At 53.5% G+C, this 20,170-nt stretch overlaps 3 protein-coding genes across 5 annotated transcripts; 1 reads left to right on the top strand and 2 right to left on the bottom strand.

The window, feature by feature from the left end:
* Positions 1-369: 369 nt before the first annotated feature.
* Positions 370-10,475, bottom strand: DDA1 (DET1 and DDB1 associated 1). 2 transcript variants are annotated; one of them, XM_045195641.3, is made up of 6 exons: positions 9,886-10,475; positions 3,122-3,202; positions 2,852-2,903; positions 1,878-1,943; positions 1,703-1,764; positions 370-696 (listed from the first exon to the last, which is right to left on the bottom strand). In XM_045195641.3, exons 1-6 carry the CDS (start codon positions 9,886-9,888, stop codon positions 586-588), a joined length of 375 nt encoding a protein of 124 aa, XP_045051576.2. In that variant the 5' UTR covers positions 9,889-10,475; the 3' UTR covers positions 370-585. The 2 variants fall into 2 exon arrangements, with proteins under 2 accessions (XP_045051576.2, XP_024416573.1); XM_024560805.3 differs by lacking the exon at positions 1,878-1,943 and having other exon boundaries at positions 9,886-10,038.
* A 512-nt stretch (positions 10,476-10,987) lies between these two features.
* Positions 10,988-12,134, bottom strand: MRPL34 (mitochondrial ribosomal protein L34). The gene is made up of 2 exons (XM_024560850.4): positions 11,885-12,134; positions 10,988-11,668 (listed from the first exon to the last, which is right to left on the bottom strand). The coding sequence occupies exons 1-2, from the start codon at positions 11,956-11,958 to the stop codon at positions 11,455-11,457; spliced, it is 288 nt and encodes a 95-aa protein (XP_024416618.1). The 5' UTR covers positions 11,959-12,134; the 3' UTR covers positions 10,988-11,454.
* On the top strand, positions 12,016-19,706 carry ABHD8 (abhydrolase domain containing 8). Of its 2 annotated transcripts, none has more exons than XM_053910380.1 (5): positions 12,016-12,146; positions 15,191-15,938; positions 17,659-17,829; positions 17,956-18,172; positions 19,062-19,706. In XM_053910380.1, exons 2-5 carry the CDS (start codon positions 15,199-15,201, stop codon positions 19,230-19,232), a joined length of 1,299 nt encoding a protein of 432 aa, XP_053766355.1. In that variant the 5' UTR covers positions 12,016-12,146; positions 15,191-15,198; the 3' UTR covers positions 19,233-19,706. The 2 variants fall into 2 exon arrangements, with proteins under 2 accessions (XP_053766355.1, XP_024416617.2); XM_024560849.4 differs by lacking the exon at positions 12,016-12,146 and adding an exon at positions 13,787-14,016.
* Positions 19,707-20,170: the final 464 nt, after the last annotated feature.

Genomic DNA, 20,170 nt, shown 5'->3' with positions numbered 1-20,170 from the left:
GTAGGAAAGATCCTTTTATTGGGGTGGACATGGAGCACGCACCAGTCCATGATAAAATGACTTAAGAGAAAGATCCGGAAGGGCTGACTTCTCCCTGTTGCGCACTCTCAGAGTAGGGTCCGGGCATGGAATAGGTCCCGGTGGAACTAGAGTCAAGGCCGAGTCTTTAAGGCCGGACCAGTGGATGGAAGTGGGGAGAAGAGCCCCACCCCAGTCACCCAGCTGCTGCAGGGCTCATCTCTATAGATACTCGCAGACATACTCTGGTTCTCCAGAGGACTGGGGAGCAGGAGGAGGGGGTCTGGGGGTGGGGTGGGACAGTAAGTAACAATGTTGTTTTTTAAGAAGCATCTACCAACATCACACTACTGGGTCTGACATCCCCTTTAACCATCGCTCGGTACATTTTACAGCATAAATAAAGACTCAAGGAAAATAAATACATCGGCTCCTATGAGGTTGGAAGTGGTGTGCATGGCGGGGTGTGGGCGGGCGGGCCGGCGGGGCGGGCGGTCAGGGTGCTTACACACGGCAGGCGGGTGAGGAGCAGACAAGACAGGAGGCACCTATCGGGGAGTGTGAGTCTTAAGTGTCCTCGTGCATGTCTGGGCTGTCGGTCCGTGCGACTTTGCGGGGGGGAGCCGAGCTCTCACCCTCAAGGTCCACTTGCTCCTGGTCTCTCTTCTTGGCAGCATTCTGGGTGACAAGGGAAGGAGAGGGCCATTGAGACTTCACTTGGGTAACCTCCCCAAATCCTGCTGCAGGGGTCACAGAACTGGGTCTGGAGTGGCGACATAAACCTAAGGCCCCTGGTTGGGCAGTCCCTCCCACCACCAGACCTGCCCCACTAAGCCACAGACCCTGGGGGTTGTGGGCCTGTAATGAGCGCTGCGAAGAGTCACCATGGCTCACGAGGACCCACATATGGCCCAAAATGTCCCAAGGAGTGACGCACCCTGCTGAAGGACAAAGGGCCCTCATGAGCCCGGGGGAAGCCCATGCATTGCCGTAGGAAAGGAAGGTAGCCCCAGTTTGGGAAAACCCTTCCCTGCTGGTGGGAATCAAGGCATGTGGGGCTGAGAAGGGGCCGGTGTGGGCCAGGAGCTCAAGTTTTCTAAGCAGTCACTTCACCAGGGTCCCTCTTCCATCCCGCCCAGAGAAGGCTGCTGTCAGATGTTCAACGTTAGGTGAAAAAACAAGCTCATCTTGTTATGAAACAGTATGTGGAGATTTTCAATAAAGAGAAAAACATCCTGCATGTTAAAAATGCAGCCTCTTCAGGGGAGGGGAGGGGAGGGGAGATGACTTTTCACAGCAGCCACATACTCATGGATCACCTAGATTTTAATCACGTGTATGTTTTGCCACTGAAAAAAGACTCCAGACAATCACACTAGCGTCCAGCTGCCGCCAGGGCTGTGCTAACTGTAAGCCGCAGGAGCTGGGTTTTGGAGGTGCCTGAGCCCTGGTCAGCTGGCCAAGCCCCTGCCCATCTGAGCATCAGAGCTCTATGGTCTCTGCATTGCCATTCCCTCTTCTGGAACACTCTCCCTCTCCCGGACTGCCTATCAAACTCCTATTCAGCCCTCCAGACTTCACTCAAACCCCTGGACTCCCAGACCCATGTCCCTCCCCCAATCAGAGCCCCTGTGCTGGGCACCGTGCTCCCCAAGTTCCAGCACCAGAACCCCACAAGCCTCACCTTTTTGTCCCATTGCTGATGTAGATAGCGCAAAAGGATGTTTGTTTTTTCTGTCACAATGACTAAGGAAGAAAGAGGAAAGGCAAAGTTGTAGGAAGAAGCTGCAGGTAGATGGCTGCAGACGGTCCAGTCTCCACCCCGGCCAGCATTGCCCTTCCCAGGATGGTGCTCATACCTCCTTGGCCTCCAGAGCCATCTCTGCACTGAGTGGCTTTTCTGGGATTCAGGTCAGTACCCCAACCTGGAAATTTTCAGGAAGCTGTTTTCCCTCCTGAGCCCACAGCCACTACCAGGGGTTCAAGCCACCTACTCTGGGGTCCCTGCTTCTCAGAAAGGCAGAGTCCACTACTGCATTCTGGTTTCCCACTGGGTCCCGGAGAGGAGCTCCTGCCCGCAGGCTCATGAGTGTGTTTTCCCAGGCCAATCAGAAGCACAGATCTACACAACTGCATGCCAGGGACCACAGAAGCCAACTAATCAGGGTCCCTGTGCATGCTCTTCCATGGTTAAAATAAAACACCGTGGCCCTGGCTGGTGTGGCTCAGTGGATTGAGTGCCAGCCTGTGAATCAAAAGGTCTCTAGTTCAATTCCCAGTCAGGGCACATGCCTGGGTTGCAGGCCAGGTCCCCAGTAGGGACATGCGAGAGGCAACCACACATTGATGTTTTCTCTCCTTCTTCCTCCTTCCCTTTTCCCTCTCTCTAAAAATAAAATAAAATCTTTAAAAAGAAAAAATAAAAATAAAAAACGTGACGACCATGATAAACTACCCCCCACTCTGCAGGCTCCAGGCCTTTCCCTGCAGGCCCCTCCATGTGGATAACCCCTGCCCATGCTGTCTACCCAGGCTGGGCTGGGTCTCTGCCCCACAGTAATCGTTTTGGGGTCTGTGTCGTGGAGCTGACAGGGTACGCCTGTTAGGTGATGGGGAGAGGGCCAGTGAGTGATAGACGAGGGAACAACGAGGGCCCCCAAGGGGCTGGATGTGGATGTTAGCGTGTGGAAATGAGGAGGGTCATGCAGAAAGCCACTCTTCCCGCTGCTCCCAAGGGCTAGGAGCTGACCAGTGTCCCACAAGTCACCTCCTGCACTGCCCTCCAACCTTTCCCCTCAGCAGCCTACACGAGACAGAGTGATGGGTCACTTACTCTGTTCGGATGGGTACTCCCGCGTGGGCAGGTAGACTGAGGGGCGTCGATTCTGTGGGAGGGTCCGGAAGAGGTGGGTTAGAAGTAGGGGGTGATGAGGGTCCCCTTACCCCTTGATTCAGGACCCACCCTCCAACACAGATGAGAAGATGTGCAAAGATCTTAGGTGGAGATGGGCTTAAAGATCGGCCTCTGCTCCCAGAAAGATGCTGATGGGGAAGTGCACATCACCCCCGCCACGCACACACAGCTCCCCAAACCTGTACTCACCGAGGCTTTACACACAGAGTCAGCATGAAATCGACTAAAATTGCTTTTGTTGTAGACGGGCAGTCCTTTCAAAAAATCTGCCTAAAAGACAGGGAAGATGTTGAGAAACCCTGCAAGGGCCAGCCCTGGAGCACCTGGTGCTAGGTCAGGCTTCCAGGTGACTTCCAGTTTCCTTTTTTCTGTTGTGTTGTAAGTTTCTGGGAACGCATGCTTGAGCTGGCCACCTGATGAGTCACCGTGTGACCACAGAAAAGTAACCAAGCCCAAAGGAAGTGCATGTTCTACCTCAGGGTCCTCACAACAGCTCTGTAACCCAGCAAGAGGTGGGGAAACTGAGGCTCAGAGAGCACAGGCCATTTTTTTAAAGCCATACCACAAGCAAGCAGCAGGGTGGGGAAATGGACCAGGCCCATCCAAATGCAGATCTGTCCTCTGTGCTTGATGAATATTAAATTCCTGGTCTTGGACTTCCAGTCAAGATGGAGGCAGAGGTAGACACTCTTCACCTCCTTGTGCAACCACATAAAGAATTACAACTAAACCTCAAAACAAATAACACCCAGAACTGTCAGAAAATCAAACTGTATAGAAGTCTGACAACCAAGGATTTAAAGGAGCCACGTTCATCCAAGATGGGTAGCAGACGCAGAGACAGGCAGAGAGGCACTGTGTGGTGTGGAGAGGTGGTGGCAGCAGAAGGGACATGGGCGGTCCCACATTCACATGTGGTGGATAAAAATTGGTTGCGGGGGGGATACCTTTTGAGCCAGAGATCTCAGCCCCAGGCCAGACAGCATAGCCCAGGGTTCCAGCACTGGTGAGATAAATCCCTTCTGGCTGTAAAAACCAGTGGGGATTGGGGTGGCAGAAGAAACTGCCGTATTTTCAGGAAACTCTGCTTAAAGGACCCGCACAGTCTTAAAACCTACATAAACCCACCCACTCTGGGATTCAACCCCAGGGCAACAGATGGAAGGGCACCAGTCACATACAGGAAGTGGGTGAAGTGACTGGAAACAGGGCGAGTGCCAGGCAAATCTCCAGAAGCCAGGCAGCAGCACAGTCCCTTTCCAAGCCCTTCCCCCACACAGAGTCACAAAGGGGTAAAGCAGGTTGCCCCACCCTGGCCATTACCTAAGACTCCGCCCCACACAATTTACAGGTGCCTTCTCAACAACAGGACACGCTACTAAGACAGGGAGTCAAAGTAGCTCTACCTAATACACAAAAACAAACATGGGGAGGCTGCCAAATTGAGGAGACAATTAAGGCCCAAATAATTGAAAGAACAAAACAAAACCCCAGAAAAAGAACTAAATGAAATGGAGAGCTAACCAACCTATCAGATGCAGAGTACAAAACACTGGTGATCAGGATGCTCAAAGAACTCATTGAGTATGGCAGCGACATAAAGGAAGGAATGAAGGGTACAGTAAGTGAAATAAAGGAAAATCTACAGGAAACGAACGGAGAAGGGAAGGAAGCTGGGATTCACATCAACAATTTGGAATAAAAGGGAGAGATAAACATTCAACCAGAACAGGATGAAGAAACAAGATTTTTTAAAAAAGAGAATTGTATAAGGTGTCTCTGGTACATTGCCAAATGTGCCAACAACTGAATCATAGGGGTGCCAGAAGGAGAAGAGGAAGAGCAAGAAATTGAAAACTTACTGGAAAAAATCATGAAAGAAAGCTTCCCTAATTTGGTAAAGGTAATAGACATACAAGTCCAGGAAGCACAGAGAGTCCCAAACAAGATGGACCCAAAGAAGACCACACCAAAACACATTTAATCTAAATACCAAAGGTTAAAGATAAAAAGAGAATCTTAAAGCAGCAAGAGAGAAGCAGAGAGTTACCTACAAAGGAGTTCCCATAAGACTATCAGCTAATTTCTCAAAAGAAACTTTGCAGCCTAGATGGGACTGGCAAGAAGTATTCAAAGTGAGGAAAGGACCTCCAACCTAGATTACTCTATTCAGCAAAGCTATCATTTAGAATGGGAGGGCAGATAAAGTGCTTCCCAGACAAGGTAAAGCTAAAGGAGTTCATCATCACCAAGCTCTTATTATATGAAATGTTAAAGAAAAGGAAAAAGAAGAAAAAGAAGATCAAAAATATGAACATTAAAAATGCAACAAATTGCCCTGGCTGGTGTGGCTCAGTGGATTGAGTGCCGGCCTACGAACCAGAGGGCTGTCGGTTTGATTCCCAGTCAGGACACATGTCTGGGTTGTGGGCCAGGTCCCCAGTAGGGGGCATGTGAGAGGCAACCACACATTGATGTGTCTCCGTCTCTCTTACTCCCTCCCTTCCCTTCTGTCTAAAAATAAATAATTAAAATCTTCTTAAAAAAAGGCAACAAATTCACAACTATCAACAACAATCTAAAAAAATAAATAAACAAAGTAAGCAAACAACCAAAACAGGAACAGAATCACAGAGGAACAGAATTGTAAGTATGGAGATCACATGGAGGGTTATCACTGGGGAAGGGGAGTGGGGAAAATGGAGGAAAAGGTGCAGGGATTAAAAAGCATAAAAGGTAGGTACAAACTAGGGGGATGTTAAGAATAGTAATATGAAATGGAGAAGCCAAAGAACTTATATGCATGACCCATGGCCATTAACTAAAGCAGGAAGAATTGCTGGAGGGAAGAGGGGTACGGGGCAGAATGGGGCAAAATTGGGACAACTTTAATAGTCAGTAAAATATACTTCTAATTTTTTAAAAAGATTTTCTTTATTTATTTGTAGAGAGAGGGGAAGGGAGGGAGAAAGAGAGGGAAAAACACCCATGTGTGGTTGCCTCTCCTACGCCCCCTACTGGGGACCTGGTCAGCAACCCAGGCATGTGTCCTGACTGGGAATCAAATCAGCAACCCTTTGGTTTTCAGGTGGGTACTCAATCCACTGAGCCACACCAGCCAGGGCAATAAAATATACTTCAAAAAAATAAAAGAATAAAACTCCCAGTCTTGTCTCCATTTCTCCACCTTTAATAGATACCCAGATGGAGAATGTCTTGTCCACCACAAAAAACCCCATACGCCACTGTGGCAATAAATGGGAGTGATGACCAGAAGCCTGAGTGAAGCGGGAAGGGTGGCTGAGACAAGAGCTGGGAGCCCAGGGTTGACTGGCTCCCAAGTTCCAAGAAAACCCAGAAATCCAACTTCAATGTTACAGCATCAGGTTTTTAAGGTTGGCTGAATTTTTCCTAAAGCACCGTGTGGACCAGGGTCAGCTTAGGGGCTGCTCCTGGGGTTCCCACACCCAACGGCTGCCCCATGAAGGGGAGGCCTCCCAGGGTAAATGCCAGAGACTGAGAGGGAGCTCCTTCCTGCCACTGTTTGCCTGGGGCAGCTCCAGAGGTCTCAGGCCCACAAGGTGCTGGGGAGCCAGCAACAGAATTCCTTAACAGCCCAACTCTTGAAAAGTCCTTTGTCCCTGACACTCTGGGGTCAACTGGGCAAGCAAGGGCAAGGGCTCTGGAGCAGCAGGACCCTGACTCTGGGGAGAGGGGAGGAGGGATGAGACTCAGCCACAAGATGGACAAATAAAGGCCAGTGGGAGTCGTGTCCACCTCAGGAAACTCAGGCACAAAAGTATGGGGGTGAAGGGGAGGGATAAAGGCCAGAAGCTGTGGGCAGGGAGTGACTTCTCAGTAGAGCAGCAGTGCAACACTGTCACCTTCCCTGGAATGGGACAGCCAAGGAGAGGTTTCCCACATGGCCTGCCCTGGACCAGGGGCTTCCTAGTCTGGAATCACTCTGTCATAAGGATGCGGAAACTGAGGCAGAAAGGTCACAAGACTCATCTGAGATGATCCAACCCCAACAAGAAAATGAGGAAGACAATTTGAATCCAGGTTTGCCCTCAGAGGCCAAGATCCTGTTACGTGACATTCCAGTGGCTCAGTTTCCAAGGGCTCAGAGGCCCTAGAGGCTATGTTAACCATCCCTTTGAGCGCGGGGGTCCATCCCCATGCCTGCACCTAGGTGCTGCATCCTTGGGGAAGCCAGTGTTCAGGTGACCTGCCACCACCCTCTGGGGCAGGCAGGAGCAGGTGTCCTCACCTCTGGGGGGAGCCCCAGTAAGACCTCAGCAGGACAGGCCAGCCAGGGATGCTGGAATGTGGACAAGCTGCCTGCTCCCAGGAGGTGGCTCTCCCATTTGGGTGGCTTACTGCTCCAAAGCCAGCTCAAAGCCTCTCACCCCTGCCTCTCCTGACCCAGAACCCCTGCCCCAGCTCAACCCAAGACCATGGGGCCAGCTTCATTCAGCCAGCCAGGCTTTCTGGAAACCCTTCTATGTGGCAGACCCAAGCCAGGCACCAGGGCATTGGGAGGGCACTGCAGACCTGCTCTTGACCCCAGGGAGCACCCCATGCAGGGCACAGAGGGATGGATCAAAGGACTGCACAGCAAATGTAAAATGGGGCGGAGGAGAGGGTACCCTGAGATGCTGTGTCAGGCCCAAGGCAGTCGGGGGAAGGTCTGCTGGTCTGGGGGGCGGTGAGGAGGGGGTCGGGGAAGGTTGCAGTGCAGCAATGATACAAGCGCTGAGACCTGAAGCATGAGGACAGGGTCTTTGTCTTGGCTCAAAGCCCCTCACAGCTCTGGCTGAGCTTGGTCCTCACTCACCTCCTGCCACAAACACTTTTTTAGCCCACGCTGGGCCACCCTCCAGGAATGCTCCTCTTTTCTCCATGTGGGAAACGCCCGCCAACCTCTCTGCCCAGCTCAACAACAGCCCCCTGCCCCTTCCTTCTCCACACACCTCAGGGGCCTCTGTCAGGGCTGCACTCATACCCTGAGGAAGGCATCTGTTTACACGCCCACCTCCCTTGCTGGACTGGCGCCTCAGTAAGGGCAGAGGGCAAGGAAGGGCTAACTTCACCCTAACGGGGCTCACATGGGACAGGCAGCAGAGTGTGGAAAGGGTCGGAGCCTCAGACCTGCACTCAATCCAGGCTGGGCTCCTCCCTGGCTACATGACCTCCCAGCCCGGGGTCTTCTCCAGTGAACCAGGGGTCACAACGGGGCTCCCTGCAAGGGTTGTTCTGAGTCTCAGTAAGATGCAAGAGCTTCGCACAGAGCTCTCTGGAATGAAGCTGTCAGCATCATTGCGTTTGTGCTGAATAAATGTGTGAAGACAGGATTCTGCCTGTACTTCCGGTCGGGTAAGCAGGGAAACAAGTCCTCAGACACAGAAAGAAACCCGCACCTCAGCCAGACAAAGCCCAGCCACAGCCAGACGCCCTTCTGGGCAGCCCCCCGGGACCCGACCCACGCAAGGTGAGAAAAAGAAGTGGTGTGCTCAGAGAAGAGAGACGCTGAGGCTGAGGTCGCCAAGGGGCCCTCTGAGGAGGTGCTGCTCACAGGCGGAAGAGCATTCCAAACAGGAGCAGCATGTGAAACGGCCCGGGGGTGGCAGGGACCCGAAGGGTGAGGACGTGAAAACAGCCAGTGTGGCTGGAGCTCTGTGAGGGAGGAGTGCAGAGACTGGAGTTAAGGTCATAGAGGTGGGTAGGGGCCTCGGGTGCTGGAACTTCATCTGGGTTACAACAGGAAGCTTCTGGAGCGTTTTATAAGGTATAAAGTGTTATAATCTTGTTTCGGGCGAATTACAAACTGCCAGTGGGGCGCATGGAGGCAAGGCGACCAGGGAGAAACCTGGAGCAGGCATCCAGGCAGGAGATGGCAGAGCCTGGGCCGGGGTGGGGAGCCGTGGAAAGACTGAGGACGTGTCCTGGAGGCAGCGCCAGCAGAGACTCTTACAGACCGGTGTGGGCAGAGAGCTTGTAGTGACACATCCAGACACCACCCAGGCTGGGGTACCCTCTAGGAACCCACTTTTCCATCTCCGTCCTGACCAGCAGCCTTCTTTTGTCCATCCCAAGGACTGTGATGGACACCAAATAGTGGCAGGTGGGAGGGGCGGGGCTTCAGCCCAACTCTGAGGCTGGGTCACCACTCCACTTTACAGGCTGGGGAACTGAAGCCCAAAGAATCACCACACCCAAAACCCAGGATGAGGAGTGGCCCAAAGGGCATTTTAAATTCCCAAGGACCAGGTGGCATTATCCCCACTTCAAGATGAGAAGACAGGTGAGAGAGTACGTCACAGGCCCCGAGTCACCCAGCTTATCTGTTAACTTCACTGTCTTAAACCCTTTACGACGTCAGTTCCCTAAATTGTCACAACCCTATGAGGTCTGGATATGAAAAAGATGAAGTTTCTCCCTCTTAAGGGCAGGTCGGGGCCCTGAAGAGTGGGGTGGGGTTAGGGCTCTGGGGGATCCAGACAGTCTGCGATGTCGCACTTCCTTTGGCGACAAAGAATGCATGTCACGAAGTCAAGCCCCCTCCCCCGCCCCGACGCCCAGACTGGCCTCCCAAACCCTCCCGAATAGAAGGTTCTGGCCCGGCACGCCGAGAAAGAGGCCAGAGTTGGGGGTCTCAGGAGACCCCCATCCTCACCGTAGGCGATTTCCAGAGGAGCCACGACCCGGAAATGAATGAGGTGTGAAGGCCTACACACCTAGGTGGGGTCAGGGGTCGGAGAAACCAGGGAGGGCTCAGCAGGAAGCTCACAGCAGGGCCCAGGGGTCGAAGGTCAGAGGTCAGAGAGAGGGGCGGGGTCGGGCCTGTGGAGCCGGGCAGGGAAGTGGGATATTCGGGGATTACTGGAGGTGGGCGGGCCGCGGCGCCATTTTGTCGCGCGAATGGGGAGCTCGGGCCTGGCGGCCGCTCTTACCATCTTCTGCTTCCTCCGTCGCCGCCTCAGTTACCGCCTCAGCCGCCACTGCCGCCACCACAGCCGCCTTCTTAGCCGCCGCCGCACAGTAACTTCCAGCCACGGTACAGCCAACCCTGATGGCGCCGTTGCCCTTTCGTCATTGGTCCGTCCTCTAGCCCCGCCCTAAAATATGCGGTCTCTGAGCGCTCCCACTGGCCACTTACCGATAAGTCACGTTCCCATTGGTTGCCACGCCTCCTTCTTCGTGGTCAAGTTCGGTTGAGAGAGCAAAACCCCGCCCGGGACTTGGAAGAGATAGGGCAGCAAAATCCGGAAATAGGCGGAGGCCGCGTCCCGGAAGCTTCTTGGGATTTGTAGTTCGTAACTCCGGAGTTTCAGCAAATATCCTTTAGTTTATTTGTTACGCTTTTTCATTTGGTGTCTCTTCGAGTTCCCAATGCAGCCCCGGAAGACGGGGGCCCACCGTACCACTCTCAGCCTCCTCCGGGCCCCAACCTTAGGTTCTGGCTTACCTAAACAGCTCCCGCACTAGTTCTTTCAGTCCTTGAACTGACAAATCAGACTCTCTTGTTCAAATACCTCCTGTGGTTCCCTAGTCCCCCAAAGACCCAGTCCCACCCCCTCGGCTCCAAAGTTTGGGCCCCACCGGTCCCCCTCGTCCACCTTTTATCTTGACCCCTTCTCCCTTTGGGCCTCCTAAACCTTGCGATCTCCTTCAGGAATCTTTCTGAATGCATTCTTCCCAAAGCCAAGTCAGGAGCCTTCTCTAGGCTCCCATAGCCCTGCCTCCGCTTTGTTCACATTGCCTGGGTACCAATCAAGCCCCTACCCCTCAATCCTCGAGTAACAGCCTGGTGAGGACAAGGATCCAGTAGGAGGAAGTACAGAATAGGTTACTAAGTGGAAGCTAAGTATTATCACCCCAACAGGAACACAGCAAAGAATTAACACCTTATTTTACAGGAAACAAATGAGCCTCAGAGGGCTAAGGTCTTGCTCTAGGTTATACATCAAATCACCAAGGCGCAAGTGAGGTTTCAAATCCCTGCCACCTCCTCACAAGCCTTCCCAGACCTGTGAAAGTAATATATAAGACAAGTGGCAATTTAGACATTTAATGATATTATGGAATTACTTTGTCTAGGTGTGTAAAGCCTTGTGATTATGTTTTAAAGGGCCCTCATCTTGGAGAGATGCATTCTTAAACATTTACAGAATAACCGGATGCCTGAGATTTGCTTCAAACAACAACACAGGACGGGGCAGGACTGATCGTAGGTAACTGGTGGTCAGAAATGGGTGAGTACACAAGGTTCGCTGTACTATTCCGTGGGCTGTTGCAGTATGTTAGAAATTCTTCCTATTTCAAAAGCGTAAAAAGGGACTTGGCAAGGTCTGACTTCCCACTAGCCCTACCAGTCCAACTCCAGACTTCTGGCCCCGGGCTAATCCCACAATTGGAGGAGCACTCATGTCTAAGTCATCCAAACTCCCCACAAAAAACAGCTGCAGTGGGGGGGGGTAGTGCTTTAATGGGGGTGGGGGCTCCCATCGGCAGCGTTGCGCTCAATGGCTCAGCGATTTGCGGCCCTTGAGCATACGGCGAAGGATGACCTGGACGCCGGCTGGCGTGCTCAAGCGCTTGATCCAGCCGTGCTTGTGCTTGCGTTTGATGTTGCTCGGCTGGTACTCATTCCCGCGCGCCTTGCTCCGGCTTGGCTGCGTGCCGGGGAGAGCCCAGCCGTCAGGTAGACCCAACAATGCCTGGGGCTTGAGCCACCTGCAGGGATAGAGAGACAGCGAGAAAGGTCAGAGGGGCGCTGAGTGACTTCAGTTATGCGCTCAACCTCTCCAAGCCTGAGCTTCCGGATCCGTACCGGGACTGAGCCTGGCTGCAAAGGTCGCTTAGTAAGTGCGTAAGACACTGGCAAGTCGTGTGGGAGGCAAACAGCTGAGTCCAGATCCCGATACCGAGCTAATTCCCCTAAGGACTCACCTGCCACCCAGTATCGCCGCCGACCTACTGACAGGGCCCAACGGGCGACTCAGGGACATGCCCAAGAGAGCCATGTCTAGCCGCTCAGCACGCTGACACTCGCGCCAGCTATTCCGAAACTCCTAGACTCCGCAGCTGTGGAACGGAGACTTCTGGGAAATGTAGTTTTCTCCTACAGCGAAGCCTTCATTGCCGCGGGAGCCTCCTGGATTTGTTGTTCTACTTCTTGAGCGCCAAAGATGTGACCGGCCGTACTCACAGGGTAATGTAGTTTGTCCTGTGGACTAGTAACAGAACGGCATTTCTTCATCGTGCGCATGCGTATAAGATTATGTCCCGAGGTCTGCTGGGAGTTGTAGTTCCTTCTACCGTCGCCCGGCAGAGGGTGCCCTGGGGTGGCTGTGGCGCAGCTGGTGGCAGCTGCAGGAAATGGCTAGTTGATCCTCCTACCTCCATCGGGAGCCGGGCAGATGGCACACAGCTGGCTGGCAGCTTTCCTCTGGCAGAGAGCCCAGGAGGCCTGAGTTCGAGTTGGCTGGATGTCCGTAGGGTGATCCCTGCTCCTCTCCGGGATCCAGTTGCTGTCTGTAAGCTTGCAATCTTGCCGTTGGCAGTGCCCCAACTAGGACTCTAGAAGGATTTTTCAAATACTCATATCTAAGCCCATTCCCTTCTCACACACCCATTGTCCCAGGGAAAATATCCATCTCTTTGGGCAGGCTTGTGAAGCCACACACACACACACACACACACACACACACACACACACACACACAGAGACAGACTTTCGGCCACGCCCTCCCCTGTCTGATACTCTCCTATTCACCTTTTTAAATCCCTTTTCTCGGATATTCTCTCCGTAAGCACTGCCCCTCGTTGGCTCAACGCTGCCCCCACATGGCTCTCCTCACATTCTCCCAGAAGACCCGGGGGCCTCTCAAAGACCTGTCTTGGGGCTGAGTCCCTGCAGGTACTCCAGCATCTCCCAGCTTGGAGGGTGGGGAGTGTTTGCTGCAATAGTCTCCCAGGAGCACTCGAGTGGGCAGGAGTGGGTGGCTGGACCTAACAGCCCTGGCAGCAAATTTTAGGAGTTGGCAGTGGGCAAGGATGGTTATCCCCTTGTCCTCTGAAGCCCTTCCTTCCCGCACCGTCATTTAGCAAACCACTACAAGACTATACACCAGTACAATAGTGCCAATAAAGTATCGAACGCTTACTGTGCTGTTTCACCTGCATAGAGAACTCATGAGGGGATTAATTTCGTTGAGATAAATAAATGGCGTCTCAGGAAAGCAACTTGCCCAAGGTCACATATCTGCAAAGGGCAGAGGCTGGATTTGAAATCTGGGCTCTCTGACTCCAGCTGGGACCACAGAGTCACCGGTTATATTGGTCCATCTGGAAAACTCCAATTCCCTAATTACCCATAGCGCTAAGACTCCTGTTTAAAGCTTTAACGAATAAATTTACAGGACTTGGAATCAAACAACCGTGGTTCCAAATTCCATCTCTGCCCGGCCCCCACTCCACTTGCCTTGTGACCTCGTGCCCTTTATGAGCATCAGTTTCCCCAGCTGAAATTGAAAATATCTAGCAGTCTCTAAACGGAAAGGTCAGCACAGAGAGAAGGGCACGGGGGCTTCATTTGGAGGGGATAGGGCGGTTCGAAGGTAGAGGGGATCCTATTCGCAGCGAGGGGGATCTGGGTGCTGTCCCCTTGAGCTCGGCAAACCCCAACATGTGACCCCTTCTCGGCCGTGGGCCAGGCCCAATACCTCCCTCTACCTCTGTACGTCCCTGAAGTGGGCTAGGCCGTTGCTCGAAGAGCCCGCCCCCATCCCGAGATGACGCTTCTGATTGATAGTCTAACTAGGGCAGGTCAGTCTGCAGCTGCGATTGGTCGAGATGCCCGTCCGTCGGCACGCGACTCCTCCCCCCCGGGGAGAGACCTAAAGGGCTGGTTGGTTCAGCTGCTGTGGGATGCCCCCTTGCTGACTCTCCGGCCCGCGCGGTCCCGCGTAGACGCGCCGGGTCCGACCCCGCGCCACCATGTAAACGACTCCCGCAGGCGGACGCTGGCTTCTTTCCCTGGGACCCCTCCGCCCTGCCCCGGGCCCGGGGCCCTCGATGAGGTGAGCGGGCAGTGGGCCCTGGGAAGGGGACATCAAGGCCTCCAGGGCTTCGACTACGGAGGGGAGTGTCCGCAAAGCCGGTGCTCAGGCTGTTTGGAAGTCGTGGGTCCCCAGTGGCCTTGACCCCGCCACAGTGCTGATAGGCACTTCAGAGGCAGGGGCCTGGCACTAGGGAGGAGGGCTGGCGTGGCGCATCAGTGTTACCTTCTGCAATCCCGTCTTGGGACCCTGCCGGAGGTGAGGGGTGCGGCCTGCTCTTCTTCCGTCAGCAAGCATAGGCCACCCAAGGCCTTCGGCGGCGTGCGTTATCCCTGGAGCTCCAAGGATGGGGAGAGGGAAGGGTTGGTCCCATCTCCAGGCCCTAAACAATGGGGGTGTGCTGCGCGGGTATCCCCCTTGAGTTATGTAACTGCCTGTGGTTGCCATGGACACGGGAGGGGTGGCCCACGGAGCGGGATGGAGACCTGGAGGCCCCCAGGCAGAGCACTGCCTTCTCCACCTTCATCTCCACCATTAGGGTTGGGACAGACCCCCCAGAATCCAGTGTTTTAGCCTCAGCTTGTCCGTCTGTGAAACAAACCCAGAGCCCCATGGCCTTGGAGAGATATGGACAAAGCCCCTGGAGCTCAGTCCCAAACCCTGCCTCCTAGGGACTCACCTTTCAGGAGCCAGGCTTAGAGACTTAGGATTGGAGCATTTTTAGATGCTTTCAGAGGCTCGAAGAACATGCTAGTTTAGTGACAGAGAGTTAATCAAAGAGTGCATGTGTGAATGAATTAATGAATGGATGGATGGATGAATGGATGAATGAATGAATGAGCTTAGGAAACAATAACTGCTATAAATCTGAGCTGGGGGAGTTCCTCAGGGCTGGGCCACATTTGCCACAATGTTCCCCACTCCCGGAAGGTCCCCCTGACTACACCACCTTCCCTACGGAGGCCTCTCAGGGTCAGCCATAGCCAGGTCCTCTCTGGCATGACCGACCACCACTCAGGCACCAACCAGACAGAATATCTTGGTGCTTGGCCGGCTCTGGTCCTCCATAAACTGGCACCTAGAAGAGGCCTCCCAGGGTGACTCACTTCATTCAGGTGTGGGAATTGGGTGGTATGGGGGGTAGAGGGCTCCCAGCTTCAAGGGTCCCTGAGTCAGCTGTCTCCCCCATTCACAGGACACATCATGCTGACCCGGGTGACCGACGGGATCTTCTGCTGCCTGCTAGGTGCTCCACCCAATGCAGTGGGGCCACTGGAGAGCGTTGAGTCCAGTGATGGCTACACCTTCGTGGAGGTCAAGCCTGGCCGCGTGCTGCGGGTAAAGCACGCTGGACCCGCTCTGGCGTCTGCCCCACCTCCACCACTGCCTGAGACAGCCCAGGGGGACCGGTCCGGCTTGGTCCGCTGCCAGCGCCGAATCACTGTGTACCGCAACGGGCGTTTACTGGTGGAGAACCTGGGCCGGGCACCGCGAGCTGACCTCCTGCATGGGCAGAACGGCTCTGGGGAACCGCCAGCCTCTCTAGAGGTGGAGCTGGCGGACCCGGCAGGCAGCGATGGGCGCTCAGGCCCTGTCAGCACCGGGAGTGGCAGTGGCGGGCGACGGCGGCGAGCCCGGCGCCCCAAGCGGACCATCCACATTGACTGTGAGAAGCGCATCACCAGCTGCAAGGGCACACAGGCAGATGTGGTGCTCTTTTTCATCCATGGTGTTGGTGGCTCCCTAGCCATCTGGAAGGAGCAGCTAGACTTCTTTGTGCGCCTGGGCTATGAGGTGGTGGCACCGGATCTGGCCGGCCATGGGGCCAGCTCAGCGCCCCAGGTGGCTGCAGCCTATACCTTCTATGCGCTGGCAGAGGACATGCGCGCCATCTTCAAGCGCTATGCCAAGAAGCGAAATGTGCTCATTGGGCATTCCTACGGGTGAGCCAATCAATGCTGGGGTGGGGGTAGGGATAAGTGGTGGGGGCAGACAGAAACTAGACACCCCCGTCACAAAACTGATTTCCCCCACTGAGAAATCGCATTGACATCTGCACTGTGACAGGGATTCTCACCAATACTGCTATTGTTTAACATTGTTTTAAAGCAGAATTTCTCACTATTGACATTTTTGGTCCAGTAATTCATTTCTGGGAGGGGTTTTCATGTGCCCTGTAGGATGTTTAGCAGCATTCCTGACCTTTACCCACTAGATAACACTAACAGAATGGTCTAGTGGTAACTGTGACAATAAAAAATGTCTTCAGATGCTGCCAAAGTTTCCCTAGTGGGCAGAATTATTACTGGCTAAAAACCACTGTTTTCAACTAAGTTCAAAAATTGCTTGCCCTGGAGATCCCAAGGGCTCCAAGGAAGGACTAATTGGAATCCCATGAATTCTATTTTCAAGGCACAGTTTGCTTTAATTCACTCTCCCTTAAAGAGGTGATAGATAATATCGTCTTGCATTTACATGAGAGCCTTCTCTGTGGAAGACTCTGGACCCAGGTGCCACGTGATCACCATTATTTGGTACCATTCCCTCCTTTACCCAGGAGTAAAGGCAGAATCCAAACAGCCAGCCAGGTTGAGAATCATTGTTTTAGTGGTTGTAGCCCATGCAATTAGACAAGAAAAAGTGTTACATAAACTTCTGAAAGAAAGGAAGCAAGGCTGGGAAATAACCTATTTTTTTTTTTTATGTGATAACAACCCCCAAGGTGGATGCTTATGCTAAATGATTCCTCCAAATAAATAAGCACTCATCTGTGATAGTTCCTATGATCCATAACAATGCCACGAGGTCAGCACAGTTCCTCTTTCACAGGTGGAGATGGAGACTCAGAGAGGTTAAGCAGTCTACCCAAGGATACTCAGTGAGTCAGGTCCACCCAACTCCTGCCTGTCCCATTGTCCTTCTTTATGGCAGAGATTAGCCAACTTTTTCTTAAAGGGCTAGACAGTAAATATTTTAGGTTTCTCAGTCATATGTCAGTCTCTGTTGGAATTTCACCACTCTAATGCCATAGGAAGAAAGCAGCCACTATTGTAAAAAGGAGGGTGGCTGTGTTCCAGTAAAACTTTATTTATAAAATATTTTACAGATTTACAAAATTGTAAACTTAGTTTACAGAAATAAGCAGCCAGCTTTAGAGGGAATGAGAAGCTAGACTGCGGGGCCCCTCAGGCTACACCCTTCCGCTTTACATAAGGCAGGCAGATGTGGTGCACCAGAGGAGAGTGAGAGAAGATCCTTAAAGGGAAGGGATACACAGGAAACAGTGACATTCTCTGGGCAGCCAAAGGGTTTGTTTAATCAGATGGCTTTCCCAACAATTGGCAATAAGTAATTCTTATCCCTTTGGAGGTCATGGTGACTTTGAGGATCTGATGAGAGTTCTAGATTCAGATCCTAAAAAAAAAACCCAAACAACAAACCCCCCCTCCAAAAAAAAAACTACCCTCAACACACACACACAATCTCACCATTTCAGAACATTCAAAATGCTTCACCCATCCCTCGCCCCCTCCCAATGCCCACAGACCCTAGGGGAAGAACCTTGTCAAGGACCTGCCTCTGGGGTAAGGTGTGTACATTAACCCCCTCACTGCCTGTACTCTGCTGACCGTCCCCCTTCAACCCCACCCACCCACCGGGCAGTGTCTCTTTCTGCACGTTCCTGGCGCACGAGTACCCAGACCTGGTGCACAAGGTGATTATGATCAACGGTGGGGGCCCCACGGCCCTGGAGCCCAGCTTCTGCTCCGTCTTCAACATGCCCACGTGTGTCCTGCACTGCCTGTCGCCCTGCCTGGCTTGGAGCTTCCTCAAGTGAGTGAACTCAGCTCTGGCTGACCCCAGCAGCTCCCCAGGTTGTGTGGGAGGGGAGGCTGCCATGGGGGCGCCCCAGGTGGGCTGAATGGCATGAGGGCTCCAGTGGTGTTTCCCTCCCACCAGGGCTGGTTTTGCCCGCCAAGGGGCCAAAGAGAAGCAGCTACTGAAGGAGGGCAATGCGTTCAACGTGTCATCCTTTGTGCTGCGGGCCATGATGAGTGGCCAGTACTGGCCCGAGGGCGATGAGGTCTACCATGCTGAGCTTACCGTGCCTGTCCTTCTTGTCCATGGCATGCATGACAAGTTTGTGCCGGTGGAGGAAGACCAGCGCATGGCTGAGGTAGGAGCTCAGCACCCCGGCCATTGGCTTCCTAAATCCCCCTTGTGTAGCCCAGAGGAACTTGACCATGTTCTTCAGCCCCAGGGACATGAGAGTTTAGATCGAGCCATCCAGAAAAGTAGAGCCATTCTGGCCAGCTATTAGTCTTGTGCACTGTCAGCCATGCTTGGTCTAGGGACCCTGGGGACTCCCCACCATTGCCCAAGACCCCCCACCCCCCCATTCCCAAGCCCTGGTAGATTTTGTTGTCCAAGGTGGGAGGAATGGGGGGCTGGTGCCACAGAACCTGCACATCTCAACTTGTAACTCAGTAAAAGGTGCTCTTCACATCTGGGATTTGTATAAATGACCAACAAGTAGGGCAGGCTGTGGAATTCTGGGAGAGAGCAGACCAGGGAAGTCTTTAGATCAGAGATTGCCAAAAAGGGGCCTAGGATCACTAGCACTTGGAATAGCTCTGGACCAGCAGTTCTTAACCAGAGATGATTCTGCACCCCTGCCAAGGGGAAGTTGGAAATGTCTGCAGACTTGGGGGGAAAGGGAAGCATGCTATCGGCATCTGGTGGTAGAGGCCAGGGATGTGCTCAGCACCCGGCAATGAACAGGACAGCCTCACAGGAAAGAAGGATTGGCCCCAGATGTCAGTAGTGCTGGTGTTGAGAAACCCCACTCTGGACATATTGTAGAGACATAAATAACTGTGGAATGGATGAATACTGAGTTGGGCTCCAGCAGGGTAACAGGCCATCCTCCAGCTCCCCCTTGGGTGAAAGTGGAACTATGAAGGGTAGACTGCAGTAGGGACTTCCAGATGCTACTTGGCATAGGTGGCTGGTGGGGAATCGCAGGGCAATCTGTGGCACACGTGCTGAGCCTGTGTCCCCTGCAGATCTTGCTCCTGGCCTTCCTGAAGCTCATAGACGAAGGCAGCCACATGGTGATGCTGGAGTGCCCTGAGACAGTCAACACGTTGCTCCACGAATTTCTGCTTTGGGAGCCTGAGCCGCCTCCCAACGCCTTGCCAGCGCCCCTGCCTGTACCCCTGGAGGAGAAGAAGTAGCTGCTGGGCCAGTGGGGCTTTACAGATGAGCAGGAGGCTGAGAGCCCGTGCCGCGTCTGCAGCCAGGACCACCTGGGCGGGCGGTTGCTCTGGTGGACGGGGTCAGGCCGGGGAGACACCCCAGGCTGGCTGGGCTGCACGTGACATTCGAGGGAGTCAGGTGGACACCCCCCCATTCTGATTGTGTTCTCCAGGGCCCACACAGCTGTAGCAGAGACCTCTGCCGAGGATGACCTTGTACAGAAGCAACCCCACCCCCAAAGCCATGGCCATGGCCAAGGTGGCGCCCTCCCCACTCTGTCTTACATGTCAGCTGTGCTTGGTCCAGGGACCCTCAGGGCCCTGCCCCATTGCCCAAGAACCCCCACTCTCATTCCCTGGCGCTGGTAGCTTTTGTTGCCCAAGGGGGGAGGGTTGGGGGGGCTGATGCCACAGAACCTGCACATCTCAACTTGTAACTCAATAAAAAGTGACAATCCAAGCCTCTGGACCTGTGCTGGGTGACTACAGGGCAGATGGTCCCCTGAGCCTCAGTTTTCCCATCTACAGATTGGGCTGAGGCGGGTGCCTGCCCCTCAGGGCCTTCCAGGATTGCTTCCCAAATTTCCGCTCCCTCCTCTGAACACAGGGGTGCTTGTGCAGTATTCTTGGAGCAGAGGGCAAATGGTTAGGGGGTATCCCTGTCCATGGAGGGGAGGAGGTGATTCAACTGAGATCCATACAGAGGTTGAGGTGAGGATCACTGGATATTGCATGGGATTAGAGCAGTCATAATTTAGTGCCAACTGTGTACAATGCTGAATGCCTGACACCCACTGGTCCACTGAATCCCCTTCTCCCCAAGTCACACAGCAAGTCAGTACCTCTTGCTGTCCTATCTTGTCTTTCAGCTTGGTTTAGGGCGGCTTTTGTCATGAAGATTTTAATTTAGTTTTTAT

Source organism: Desmodus rotundus, chromosome 9, assembly GCF_022682495.2.
Source record: "Desmodus rotundus isolate HL8 chromosome 9, HLdesRot8A.1, whole genome shotgun sequence".
NCBI lineage: Eukaryota > Metazoa > Chordata > Mammalia > Chiroptera > Phyllostomidae > Desmodus > Desmodus rotundus.
The sequence above is the reverse complement of the archived record's forward strand: the minus strand, read 5'-3'. Positions and strand labels throughout refer to the sequence as shown.

Excerpts from the sequence above, each read along its gene's own strand:
- DDA1 (XM_045195641.3), bottom strand. Across the intron at positions 1,944-2,851 it reads GGAGTACCCATCCGAACAGA|GTTGGGGTACTGACCTGAAT; the intron begins GTAAGTGACCCA and ends GAAAATTTCCAG. Across the intron at positions 1,765-1,877 it reads TGGCTCTGGAGGCCAAGGAG|TCATTGTGACAGAAAAAACA; the intron begins GTATGAGCACCA and ends TTTCTTCCTTAG.
- MRPL34 (XM_024560850.4), bottom strand. The coding sequence starts at position 11,958 with ATGGCTCTCTTGGGCATGTCCCTGAGTCGCCCGTTGGGCCCTGTCAGT. Across the intron at positions 11,669-11,884 it reads GCGGCGATACTGGGTGGCAG|GTGGCTCAAGCCCCAGGCAT; the intron begins GTGAGTCCTTAG and ends CTATCCCTGCAG.
- ABHD8 (XM_053910380.1), top strand. The coding sequence starts at position 15,199 with ATGCTGACCCGGGTGACCGACGGGATCTTCTGCTGCCTGCTAGGTGCT. Across the intron at positions 15,939-17,658 it reads CTCATTGGGCATTCCTACGG|TGTCTCTTTCTGCACGTTCC; the intron begins GTGAGCCAATCA and ends CCCACCGGGCAG. Across the intron at positions 17,830-17,955 it reads CTGGCTTGGAGCTTCCTCAA|GGCTGGTTTTGCCCGCCAAG; the intron begins GTGAGTGAACTC and ends CCCTCCCACCAG.